The 12776-nt window shown below is 37.9% G+C and overlaps 1 protein-coding gene across 1 annotated transcript in view; it reads right to left on the minus strand.

The window, feature by feature from the left end:
• The window catches only part of VWA8 (von Willebrand factor A domain containing 8), a 333428-nt gene that overhangs the window by 91986 nt on the left and 228666 nt on the right, over positions 1 to 12776 (minus strand). Inside the window, exons 35-36 of the mRNA XM_040991347.1 lie at positions 8240 to 8435; positions 2275 to 2356 (exon numbers count right to left, since the gene is read on the minus strand). Coding sequence (XP_040847281.1) covers positions 2275 to 2356; positions 8240 to 8435 — 278 coding nt within the window. The remainder of the gene's footprint in view (positions 1 to 2274; positions 2357 to 8239; positions 8436 to 12776) is intronic.

Genomic DNA, 12776 nt, shown 5'->3' on the forward strand with positions numbered 1-12776 from the left:
AAACTATGGTTGAGTTTCTGCCAAGACAACTTAAACTGTATGGTTCTAGGAGCACTGTATCTATTGGTTTCTGTATCTATTGGTTGCCCCTATAAAACTCTCCATCAGGAAAAAAATTCAATTTAATGGGGCAATTTCTTAAATTTTGAAACTACAGCATTTTTAAAAACTTACTGAAGAAATCGCTATTTACACTTATAGGTGCGCCTCAAGTCTAGAATTGCATTTATTTTTTTCTAATGCACATTCCCCCTATACATAACTGCAAAGTTTTACAGAATACAATTACAGTGGAGTCTAGATTTCTATACAGCACTTGTGAGAGCTAAATAGTATGGATCCACAAATGCAGACAGCATTTGTGGTCCAGGCAATAGGTGAGGGGCAATGGCAGTGTATTTATTTGACTCCTGCAGTTACATGTAAGTTTATTATATTTTCTAGTATTTGATGTTAGTCACCAAATGGAAAATTCCTGACATGTAACAGAATGCTAAATTTAAGCAACTGGCAGAAAAACTGAAACCCAGACGGGTTGTTCCCTTGGAATATACATAGAAATATATATGTCAAAAATAGCAACAGTTAATCTCAAGAGAGACTCAGGATGCAGTGAAACAGACTCCACACCAACGGGACCTGAAATGCAGCATACGGAGATGTGCTGTGAGTATAAAGCACACACTGGACTTTGCAGCCTTAAAGGGAAAAGGCAACACAGACTCACTACAACCTTCATTCAGAATGCATGTCAAAATGACAACACTGTGGATACATTGGAGTGAATTATATTGTGAAAATTAATTTCACCTGCTTCCTTTCACCTTTTTAATGTGGCCACTGGGAAATATAAAATTACATATGTGGCTTGTGTTATATTTGCATTGGACAGGGCAGGTCTTAAGAGGTGAATTATGAAGACCTGCTGGCATGTGGCCAGCCACCCACCTGCTCAGGCAGATGTTCTTCCACATCAGGGACAGCATGTGGGCCATACAGAGTTAAAAGAGAACACTGGGCTTAGTGAGGGAGGAGTAAAGAGAAATAGTGGGTGAAACTGTCAACATTTTAGTAGTGTTTAAAAAGCATATTCTCTGTTTCCATTACTTGAACAGTGTATTTTACTGTATGTAGTAAAGACTGAACAAAGAATTTCCTCAAATGACTAAATGCCACATATCCTTAAACTAACACATTAAGATGATTCCAAGAAGTCATACCTCCATATGTGGCACAAATAAATCTATTTCTTTGAATTTTATTTTTTGTACTTTATGAATATGATTAATAGTTCTAAGAAATTAGGCTGTTTTTCTGAGTGATTTCATACCGTCATGCTGAGGGTGGAGGGAAGCACGTAGCAGAGTGATGCTTTGGGTAACTGACAGGTTTCCATGTCCTTGGCCTTTCACTGACCCTGGAAGACTCTCCAGGCTCCTTTGAGATTTCAGGCAAGGCTTTCCTCAATGTGTGGCAAGGGCTCACTCCCATGTGAAGGAGCAGATGGGAAGCGGGCATACGATCTTAGTCTAGATCCCAATAGAAAGGGGAAAAGAGGCTCTGGCCACAATGGGCAAAGAAAGGAGAAAGGAAAAACTCAGCCCAAGTAGACCAAAGCAGACATTAGGTCAAACTCGTGAAAGGCACACAAGACCTGGAAGTACCGGAGAGGGATGTGCCCCAAGAGAGGGGACACCTGTGCTCTCCAGGGTACAGACTGAGAACTATTGTTTCTGCTTTTGTGCCCTAAAGCTAGCTTCCACTGCGGTGAGAATAAAACAGGGCATGGTAACGAGCTCCATCCTACATCCTTGGAAGCCTTTGGCTATTGTTCAATGGTCATGTCTGGAGATGTATAGTAACATATTTAAAAACAGTATTAAATAAATGCTATTTAAATTCCCCTACCATTTTGAACATGTTTATTTTAGAACACTATGATATAAAGCTAATAACTGTAAAATTTCTGCAACACTAAGAATGCTATTTCAGGACACAGAAAAAACTTATCATTAGAACAGATCAAACAAAAGAAAATGCAGGGTTGAAGGTTGCTAGACCAATACCTATAACATTTTCCCAAAATGAATATAAAAATGTCAGTGAAGCATGCAGAAGAATGGCAAGATATAAACCAACTGTAATTGGGGGGGTGGGGAGGGAAGAGCCTGCTATTTAAGGAAGCAAAAAGCACACATCTGTTCAGAGTGCTTATTAAGAATTCATTAATTTTTTATGATACATGCAACCAAGAACAAAGGTGAAATGGATTACCTGGGAATGGGGATATATCGAAGCTTCTTTGATTGAAGATCAGTGACTTCTATATAACCAGCTGTTTGTGGAGGGGTAACATCTGCACATAAGTCATGAAATGATCCACGTATTAACTTGCTGCATGATACCAAAATGCGACCACAAGAATGCCTGAATGCTGCTCAGAGTGTAATAAAGTTATCCGTAGCTTAGGCTTGAACTGAGACCCACTTCACGAGGTATAGGTTAAGCCTAGTCCTCATGACCAGACTCTGTCAAAGAGAGGATGACCACCTGTGATCATCTCCTGTCAGAAAATAACCCAGCTTCTCTCCATCGTCTTTTTCACTACATTTTCATGGCACAGGAATTCTCCCCTACTACCCCTGCCCAACTGTTTTCCCCCGTATTATTACAATAGCATAGTCCTTCAGCAATAGCCACAAATCCAACACTCTGTAATTTAAGCGTATCATGGCATTACAAGACAATGGTATAAGGCCCAGTATCCTATTGTTGAGATATATTTCAGATTTTTCTTCTCTCCATTATCTTTGATAGCTTCCCAAGACAGGCCAATATTTCCAGACCTGTAATCTACTTGAAAACACTTCATCATGTGACTTCCATTTTTCTTCCCTAGGTTGTCATAATCGTGCTTAGCAATAGGTAGTGTCATGTGGCAGAGTCAGCACTCACTATGTAATTGACAATAAAGACCTGGTAGGGAGACAAGGGTATCGTATTTCCTAGGAGGAATCTATTAGTGAAGGTGCTTGTCTCTCTGAAGCCTGTTTTCTGCATTTGTAAAATGGGAATACCAGCGGCACTTGAACATCTAACCATTACTTTGAGGAGTGGGTGGAATTACAAATCCAAAGTATTTAACCAGTAGTCACTCAGCTTATTGTATCTATCATTCATAGGGCCCTGCAGGATGAGAGAAGTAAGGTGAAGCTAGGGCAGTGCTGTGAGGACTCAAGGATATGGAAAGTTGGGGGAAGGAGGTTAAGAGAGGAAGGAACCAGAGCATCCGGCTTCATTCTGGAATTGATTTCCTAGCAAATTTCACTGACTTCCAGCGCATAGCACTGAATACAACTGTGGCCCTCTAAGTCAGCAGCTGCCATTGCTGCCTGTGAGCCGCTCTCCTTGGTCTCCACAGGGTGCTCCCAGCACTGACAATGGGTCCTGTTGGCAGGACAGGAAGCCGAGGCGACTGAGCTGCCATGGCCTTCAAACTCAGGTCTTCTGCAACTTTACGCAACTCCTATCTGAGTCGCCTCTTGGGAAAATCTGACAAAATTTTGTACCTGAAGTGTCTTTGTGAAAAGAGATTTTCCCTACATGTAGCTTGTATGCCACTGTACCTTCTTTTATTCCAGCTTTTGCTTAGAATGAGATCTGAAGGATATCCACACTTAACTTATTAAATGCATTTACAAAGAAATAAGAAACATGGGCATTTTAAATTTTGTGCTTGTAGTAGGAATTTCTTTTTTCTATTTAGCATCTTTTTTCTATTTAGCAAATGTGTTCAAACTTATCTGGCACCAGACATCTACAAAGTGCTGGAGACAGAGAAAGCAAAGAGAGGCGGACCTTGTCTTTGAGAAGTCCACGGCAGAAAGCGGAAAGTTTCTTTATTCTTTCTTTAAAGCATTTTTAAATCACCATGAACCTTTGGGAGTCACAGTCCTGGGGCCAGGTATGAGCTGCTGGGTTAGGCAAGGAGTGAGTACCAGGGCACCAAGGACCCAGGACAAAGGGAGGGTAATGTCCAGAAACAGGACGGTCTTAGGAATAATGCAATCTGATCAGGCAAATGGATTGGCTGTCTCCCCAGACGGCTATTTGTATAAACTGAATGTCACGGACCATCTGCATTGAAAATGCTGCTTGGGATATAAGCTCAGTCTTGGAAAAAGTTTTACATCACGTATTCTTCTCTTCTTCTTCATATTATTATTTGACAACTCCTGTTGCTGGGAACCTAGGTGCAGTAAGTTGACTTATTTATGGACTAGGATTCTTTGCCAAAAGTGACCCGTTATTTAAGAAGCTGGGATGACTAAAGCTGCCTAGCTAACCAACTTACTCATATTTTGGCTTGACATTTAGAGGATTTTCTTTAAAAAGTTGTATTAAGTTGAGCTACTGCCATCAGCACAATTTGGCCTGCAAAAGCAATGCAAGCCAACTTATTTAAAAGTATGGTTTCATACATCTTTTTTTCTTTTCATTGTAGAAAGTAATTTCATGACACAGAGAGTGAGAAAAGTACAATGAAAACTGCCTACTACTTCAAGAAGGAGAAAGACTACTTTTACTCCTTGTATTAGGAAACATTTACAGGTATCAGAAAAAGGAACTTGTGGCTTCAAAACACTCTGGAGAAGTATAAAAGATGGTGGTAGTAGTGGCAAGCACTTAAAATAATCAAAGTTGATGCTTACTGATTTGCCAGAAGATGAGCATATTTACAAAAAGGACGTTATGGCTATCCCTGTATAGAATGCATGATTGAGTTAAGGAAGTGAAGAGCGTGGCCAGGTTTACCTCCAAACTTAGCCAAGTCCTCGCCCATCCATTTTAAATGTTTCAACACAGTAGAAAGGATGAGGCTCAGTAAATTTCCATTACATTTATAATCCAGGTGGATTTCAAAGATAGGTATAAACTACATTTAGGGATTAGTTCACTAGCCATTAAAGGGAAGTCATTGCTGCAGTGTTTATCACAGAGTCCCCATGTACAGTGGGGACAGTTTATATGCACAGTGCCAAGGTTAGTTAGGGAGGTGTGAAAAAAAAAGACTGTCAGGCAGCACAACCAGGATGATTTTCAGAGTGAAGATGAAATATATTTAGAAGTTCACTCCTTTTGGCAGCCTGATTTGATGTACAACAGTTAACCACTTGGTTGAATGTGCTTCTATATGTGTTGTCATAACAGTGGGGCTTTCCTTTGTGGAGGCCCACGTTATGCTGTGTTTCAGTGACCTCCTTTGTGCTACTGGGACAACAACTTGGGGAATTCCACTCATAGATACACTGCACTGTAGACTCTCAATTATAGTCAAGGAGACAGACATGAGAATATTTGTAGTACTCCTGCTTATAATTGCAATAAAATTGAAAGGAGTCTAAGTGTTCACTGACAAAAAAAGAGATGACATGGCGGTGGTGCAGCAGTCGCAGCCTATGAAAGCAGAGCTGCTGGTGTGGATGAAGACATGCTCACCTTGACTGACCTCCAGTCAGTCTTTGCAGAACTCTCTTCCCAGCATCTTGGGATGCTGTGATTCTCTTTACACCATGTAGAAAATTAACCCCACCTGATCCTAAATCACAATATAAAAACTAAAACTGTAAGACTTCTGGGAGAAAACAGAGGAGATTTCGCCTTCATCAAATAACAGAAAATATTTGAGAAATGTAACTGATATCAGATATGTAATCAGAACATAGAAAAGATACAGAAAAACCACTTGAAGAGAATAATATAATTAAGATGGCCAAACATCTGAGCAGACAGTTCACTAAAGGAGATACAAGTGAATAAATTGTCAATACCATTAGATGCTAGGGAAAATATGAATTAAAATTTCGATGAGATAGCACTATACAACTACTGGAAAGATGAAAATCTGATGATAATAAACACTGGCAAGAATGCAGAGCAAACACAACTCGCCTTCATTGCTAACAGAAATGCAAGATGGATTTATCACTTTGGAAAATAGTTTGTCAGTTTTATCATGTGATGTAGAAGCGCCATTCCTAAGTAAAACACAACGTTGGATTCACTTAAAACTCTGTGCACAGATGTGCATAGTGGCCATATTCATTACTGCCACAGCTGGATACAATCTGAATATTTACCACCTTAATAAAACACAAGCAAAATATAGACTACTCTATACCTGAGGATAGACTATCACCCAGAACTTAAAGAGGAATTCAGTACTGATAGATAAAACATAAATAATTCTCAAATGCACTTTATTAAGTAAAGAAGTCAGACTCAGAAAAACAGTACCATATAATTTGTTATAAACCTACTAGGACAGAAACTTAACATTTTGATTTTTAGTTTGGGATGGGGTGGGAGCTACAACAGAAAGGCATGGGGGACTTTTTCGGGGCAATGGAACTCTTCTGTAGTAAGTATGGTAGTGCTTTCAAAATTATGTTTGTCAAACTTTCAGAACTATACAGTAAAAGAGATAAATTTTATTGTATACACAACCTAGGTTCTAATAAGAACAGAGAAGAGGAGAAAAAGAGGTCGATACTTTTTTGTTTTGTTTTTTTAGGAATCTATGGTAACAGTGTTAAGATGGTGGTCGCTTGATAACTTGAATGGGTAGCTGGCAATAGAATGGGGAACAAGTGGGTAGATATAAAATATATTAGTGAAGTCACATCAGAAGGGTATGGTAATTGAAAAAGGATCTGATGTGGATGCTGAGCGTGAAGAAGTATCAAAGAAGTTTTTTTCTGCTCAATGAAAGAGCATCAAGTTCTGTTCCAGAACTTCCTATAAGTAAGGTTGTATAGAACTTTCTGGAGTGTTCTACCAATCCCTTGAATCTTTCCTAGGGACTCCTTTCCTGGAATGTTTCCTTTAGTTGGTTAACTTTTACTCATCTTTTAAGAGTCAAATCATAATCACCAGCTAAAATGTAAGCTTATCTTTTGCATTAATGTTTCACCTTGTAAATATTCTTATCATAGCACTTATTATACTATATTGCAATTGTCCATGCATTAATCTGCTTCTTTTATCATTAACATTTTAAGGAAATGGTGATTTTTTTTTCTACAGATTTTAACTTAGAAGGAATTAATTTTAAATATTATCATATAGCAAATTTTTCCAAACCAAGTAATAGATTATTATAATACAGTTAGCATATTTGTGAGGCCCATATGATTATACTGAAAGTAAAAATAGAATAGCATGTTACTAATTCAATGATATACCCAAGAAGAAGCAATGACCTATAATTATCCACTACGATGAAAGCCGGTATGGTTCAGAATAGCTTAGACTTGGGAGTGGAAGGGCTGGTTGCAAATTTGAGTTCTTTGGGCCACTGGTACAGTGCCTTGGTCATTTTCAGCATTTTCTAATGTGTACATTACACAGTGACATCATAATGATGAGGTTTTGAAGATTTGTATGAAATTTTGAAATGTATATGAAAATGATGAGATGAAATCAGGGAAGACTTGAATATGTTATATAGTAATATATGGAAGTTGGCTTTGAGAGCATTGATAAATTAGCTGATCGGCCTAATAAATACCTGACTTTAAGTCTCAGAGACTTAAAACAAAAGTCAGGCTTGGGCTTGCTTCTGTGGCTCCACAGGCTAATCCTTCACTTGCTAGTGTCAGCATCTCATATGGACACTGGTTTGTGTCCTGGCCACTCCAATTCCCATCCAGGTCCCTGTTTGTGGCCTGGGAAAGAAGCAAAGGATAGTTCAAGTCTTTGGGCCCCTGTACCCAAGGAGAGACACCTGGAAAAAGCTCCTGGCACCTGGATTCAAACTAGCTCAGCTGCAGGCACTGTGGCCATATGGGATTTAAAACACTGGATGGAAGATTTCTCTGTCTCTCCCTTTCCCTGTAAATCTGTCTTTCAAATAAAACATAAAATAAATCTTTGCAAAAAGGTTTGGTGTAATTTTTAAGCTTAAAATCTTAATCATTTCAAATGGGTTTTTGAAACATGTTCTAGAAACTTATTGTATATTGTTAAGAAAATGAGGACGAGTTTGAACAGTGTGACTTCAACCACACTGTGTGAAGGTGAGAACTTTTAGAATGTGCCTCAGGCCCTTCATTGACTTCTAGATCTGTGAGAATAATCCATGTTTATCAATATGCAATGATGATAGACTAAATATCCTCTACCAAAAGCAAAGGACATTCAACCACCTTAGCAAATTAGGACTTGGTACATTTCTTACCTTTCGGGTAGATATCTCTCAGAGGGACATCTCCAGGGGGCAAAATCCTGACCACCTGGTTAGCATCTGAAAGAGTCACACAGTTGCTCTGTTTGGGACTCCCGCTTTTCTTCTTTCCGCCATAGAATGCTGTGTCAATCACACCTGGTTTATGCAAAGATGATGGCCTCTTCCAAGAATAAACTTCACTAGGTGACTGGAAAACAGTAACAGAAAGATTTAAGGACTCAAGTGTCATATGCCTGCCTAACTACAACTTTTACACCACAGCCGTTTACTTTTAAGCAGATAGAAATGGTAAATTTAAACCTTGAACAAGTCTTAAAGAAAATCAAATTTTTTTTAACTCTTGAATTTTGTACCAGATCTTGCTTCTTCATCAATAACTTTTAGTCATGTGTGAAATATACAAGTTACATTTTTTATCTTTAACAAAAAAGAACACTTTTGCACCTACTATTTGATCTAAGAAGTAGAATGAAATTAACATTTTCGAAGCCTGAGAAATGTCTTGCCCATCACATCTCTCTGTATTCTTCAGATTTCACTCTCCTGGAGTTTTGTGTTATTTTTTTCCTTGCTTTATTTTACAGCCTTTAATGTTGCATCCTTTCCAAAGTCAAATTTGTTTTCCTGTGTTTTTCGGAAAGTTTTAAGCTAGCTCTGGCTTTCAGAATGAAGACTTTAACCTTTCTAGATTTTATTTATTTAAGTGATTTCTTTTTTTAGAAGATTTATTTAATTTATTTTATTTATTTGAAAAGCAGAGTTACAGAGAGGTAGAGAGAGTGATTGCTCATCTTCAGGTAGTCTCCCTAAGTGGCTGCAACAGCTGGGACTCACCAGGCCCAAGTCAGGAGCCAGGAGTGTCATTTGGGTTTCGGATGTGGGAGCAGGCACTCTGAAGTTGAGCTTTATTTTTCTGCTATCCCAGCCAGGTTGGCAGGGTGTAAAGTGGAGCAGCTGTGACTTTAACTGGCATCCATGTGGAAGGCTGATGTTGCAGGTGGTGGCTTAACTCATTATGCCACAGGGTAGGATCCCAGGAATTTATTTTTATGAATCATGTGATTCACCCATTCATTCTTTTCTGACACGGATAACTAATGATCCAAATATTATTAACATTTGTCACTAACCTGTCATGCTATCATAACACACAGTTTTGTGTACACATATATCTATCTCTGGGCATTGAATTATGTGTTACTGTGTATTTTTCCACACAATCTTAGTTACTGTACCTTTAAAACCAGTCTTCAAATTTAATAGGATGAGTACTTCAGCTTGTTTTTCTCTGTTAGGGATGAAATGGTTATTGTTTCGTGCGTCCATAAAACTGTATGAGTTGTATCTGCTTTGTATCCTTGTTGATACTGGTATTCCTTTTATTCTTAATTGTATTCATTGGGATAAACATGTAGTAGAACACCTCATTGTGACTTTCTCATTTCCCTAATGACCAGAATTACTGAACTTCTATTCATATGTTAATTTGTTACCCCTCATATCCTCTTCGCTGAAGTGTTTGTTCCAGTCTTGCCCAGTCTTTGCATTTATTCTTAACTTTATTTCTATAGTTACCTAAATTCATTGAAAATCATGAACTCAAAAAGATATATCCAATGGCAGTCCACTGACTTTATGGCTCATTCTGGTTTCCTTTTTTCAATAAATATGATTCTCTTCTCTAACAATCAGATATCTATTTTATATCCTTGATTTATTATTTTGGTAATAGAAACAAATATTTTTTTCCCCTAAGAAAAAAAAATCTCTTACATCTTCATGGAGCAAAATTCTATTCATTATGCAAACATGGGGAGTCTCCATTACTCTCACCTACATCCACAGCAGAAGAAAGAGCTATTCCTTACTGAAGGTCAGTGGTCCTCCTATTTGGCACAACTGGGGCCTGTGATGGTTTAGAAGGCCATAAACTGACATGACAAGATCTTATATATAGAGAAACCTCAAAGATTCTACAAAAAGCTGTCAGGACTAATAAATATGCAAAAATCAGTAGCTCTGTTACATCAACAGGGAATCCCAGGAAAAAGAAATCAAGAAAGCCAACTCATACCCACTAGCCATAACAAACAAAACATCTGGGCCCGGTGGTGTGGCCTAGTGGCTAAAGTCCTCGCCTTGAACGCGCTGGGATCCCATATGGGTGCCCGTTCTAATCTCTGCAGCCCCACTTCCCATCCAGCTCCCTGCTTGTGGCCTGGGAAAGCAGTCGAGGATGGCCCAAAGCCTTGAGACCCTGTACCCACATGGAGACCTGGAAGAAGTTCCTGGTTCCTGGCTTCGGATCGGCACAGCACCAGCCATTGCGCTTATTTAGGGAGTGAATCATCGGACGGAAGATCTTCCTTTCTCTCTGTCTCGCCTCCTCTCTGCATATCTGACTTTGTAATGAAAATAAAATAAATCTTTAAAAAACAAAACAAAACAAAACATCTGAGTAAATTTACAAAAGGGGTAAAAGATTTCTGCAATAAAAACTACAAAACATTAATGAAAGAAACTAAAGAAGACATAAAGCATCCTATATTCATGAATTGGAAAAACCAATATCTTTAAAATGTCCATGCTACCCAAACTAATTTACGGATTCAATGTATTCCTTATCAAAATATCAATACCATTTTTTTCATAGACTGTATGAGTTCCATAAAACTGTGTGACTGTATCTGTGTTAGAGACTACTAAAATTAGTTCTGAACTACAAAAGACACCAAACAAGCAAAGCAAACTTAAGCAAAAAAGAACTTAACTGGAGACATTATATTTCCTAACTTTAAAATTGATAATAGAGCAACAGTAATTAAAACAGCATGCTATTGGCAAAAATCAGGCAGACAAATGAAACAGAATAGAGAGTCTATTGACAGAGATGCTAAGAATACACATTGAGGAAGAACAATCTTTCGAACAGATGGTGCGGGAAAATTAGCTAAGCATATGAAGAAGAATGAAACTAGAATACCCATCTATTATTGTGTACAAAAATCCACTCAAGATGGGCTAAAGAACTAAATGTGGCAACTGAAGCTATGAAATTACTAGAATAAAACACAGAGGAAGTACTTCAGGAAATTGGATGGGCATGAATTTTTAAAATTAGATCTTAAAAAGAAAAGAAAAAAAAATCAATAAGCCATCCAGTTAAGAAACTTCTGCACAGCAAAGGAAACAAGCAGCAGAGCACAGGGTTAGTCTGAAGAACGAGAGAGTATATTTAAGAGCTATATATTTCATAAAGGGTTAATACCTACAACATATAAGAAATAAAAATGAGTCAGCAGCAAAAAATGTCACCAAATAGTGGGCAGTAGATCCAAACAAATTGTTAAAAAATACAGAAGTCTGACAGGTATATGGAAAAATCGCTCAGTGTTATTAATTATCAGAGTAAAGCAAGTCAAAATCACAAAGCGTATCACCTCACTCCAGTTACATTAGCCACTACCAAAAGCACACACACACACACACACACACACACACACGTAATGCTTTTGATATAGAAGAAAAGGGAATTCTTGCATACTGTTGGTGACAGTGAATATTACTACATTCATTGTAAAAAAATCAACATGGAATTTCCTAAATAAATAAATAATATTATGTGACCCAGCAACTATACTACTAGGTTTATGTGTATCCAAGGAAAAGGAAATCAGACTGTCCAAGAGACATCTGCACTCCAATGTTTATGGCTGTGCTCTTCACAGCTGCCAAAAAAAATGGAAACAACGTAAGTGTCCATCCACTGATGAACGGATAAAGAAAATGCAATACATATACACCATGCAATACCATTCAGCCATAAAAGGGATGAAATCTTATCATTTGTAACAACTTGGATGGAAGTAAAGGTCATTATATTAAGTGAAATAAGCCAGGCACAGAAAGATAAGTATTGTATGACCTCATTTATATAGTGGAATCTAAAAAAGCTGATCGCACAGAAGTTGAGAGTACAATGATGGTTAGCAGAGCTTGGGAGAGCAGGGGGTAGGGAGGGATGAGAAGTGGTTATTAATGCATACTAAGTTATAGTTGTATAGAAATAGGGAGTTCTGGGGTTCTACTGCACCATGTATGTATATAAGTAATACACATCTTCTTAACAGAAAATCAAGAAGAAAGGATTTTGAATATATTCATCATAAAGAAACAATATTTGAAGTGACAGGTAGATTTAAACTGCTTTGGTCATTACACAATGTATATATGTACTGAAACATCACATGGAACCTCATAAATATGTACACTTTAATGTACTTTTAAAGCCACATTAAAATGTGTTATTTCATTATCCTTAACATACTCCGTTATCCTTTTTCAAAAATTAGTTTTTATTTTAATTGCTTACATACTTGAGTGGCATGTATGTCCAAGTGGGTCTCTGATTAAGGTGAAGAGGGCTGAAGTATGGAGGAAGTTGGGTGGACAAATGTTTCAATTTTTTTCCTCCTGTGTGTGCAGTGAAGGAAGGGGAGGTGGCAACTCCTTGCTGTCAAACTATGTC

The sequence above is a fragment of the Ochotona curzoniae genome, unplaced genomic scaffold (genome assembly GCF_017591425.1).
Source record: "Ochotona curzoniae isolate NIBS_2020 unplaced genomic scaffold, NIBS_Ocur_1.0 contig_64, whole genome shotgun sequence".
NCBI classification, from domain to species: Eukaryota; Metazoa; Chordata; class Mammalia; order Lagomorpha; family Ochotonidae; genus Ochotona; species Ochotona curzoniae.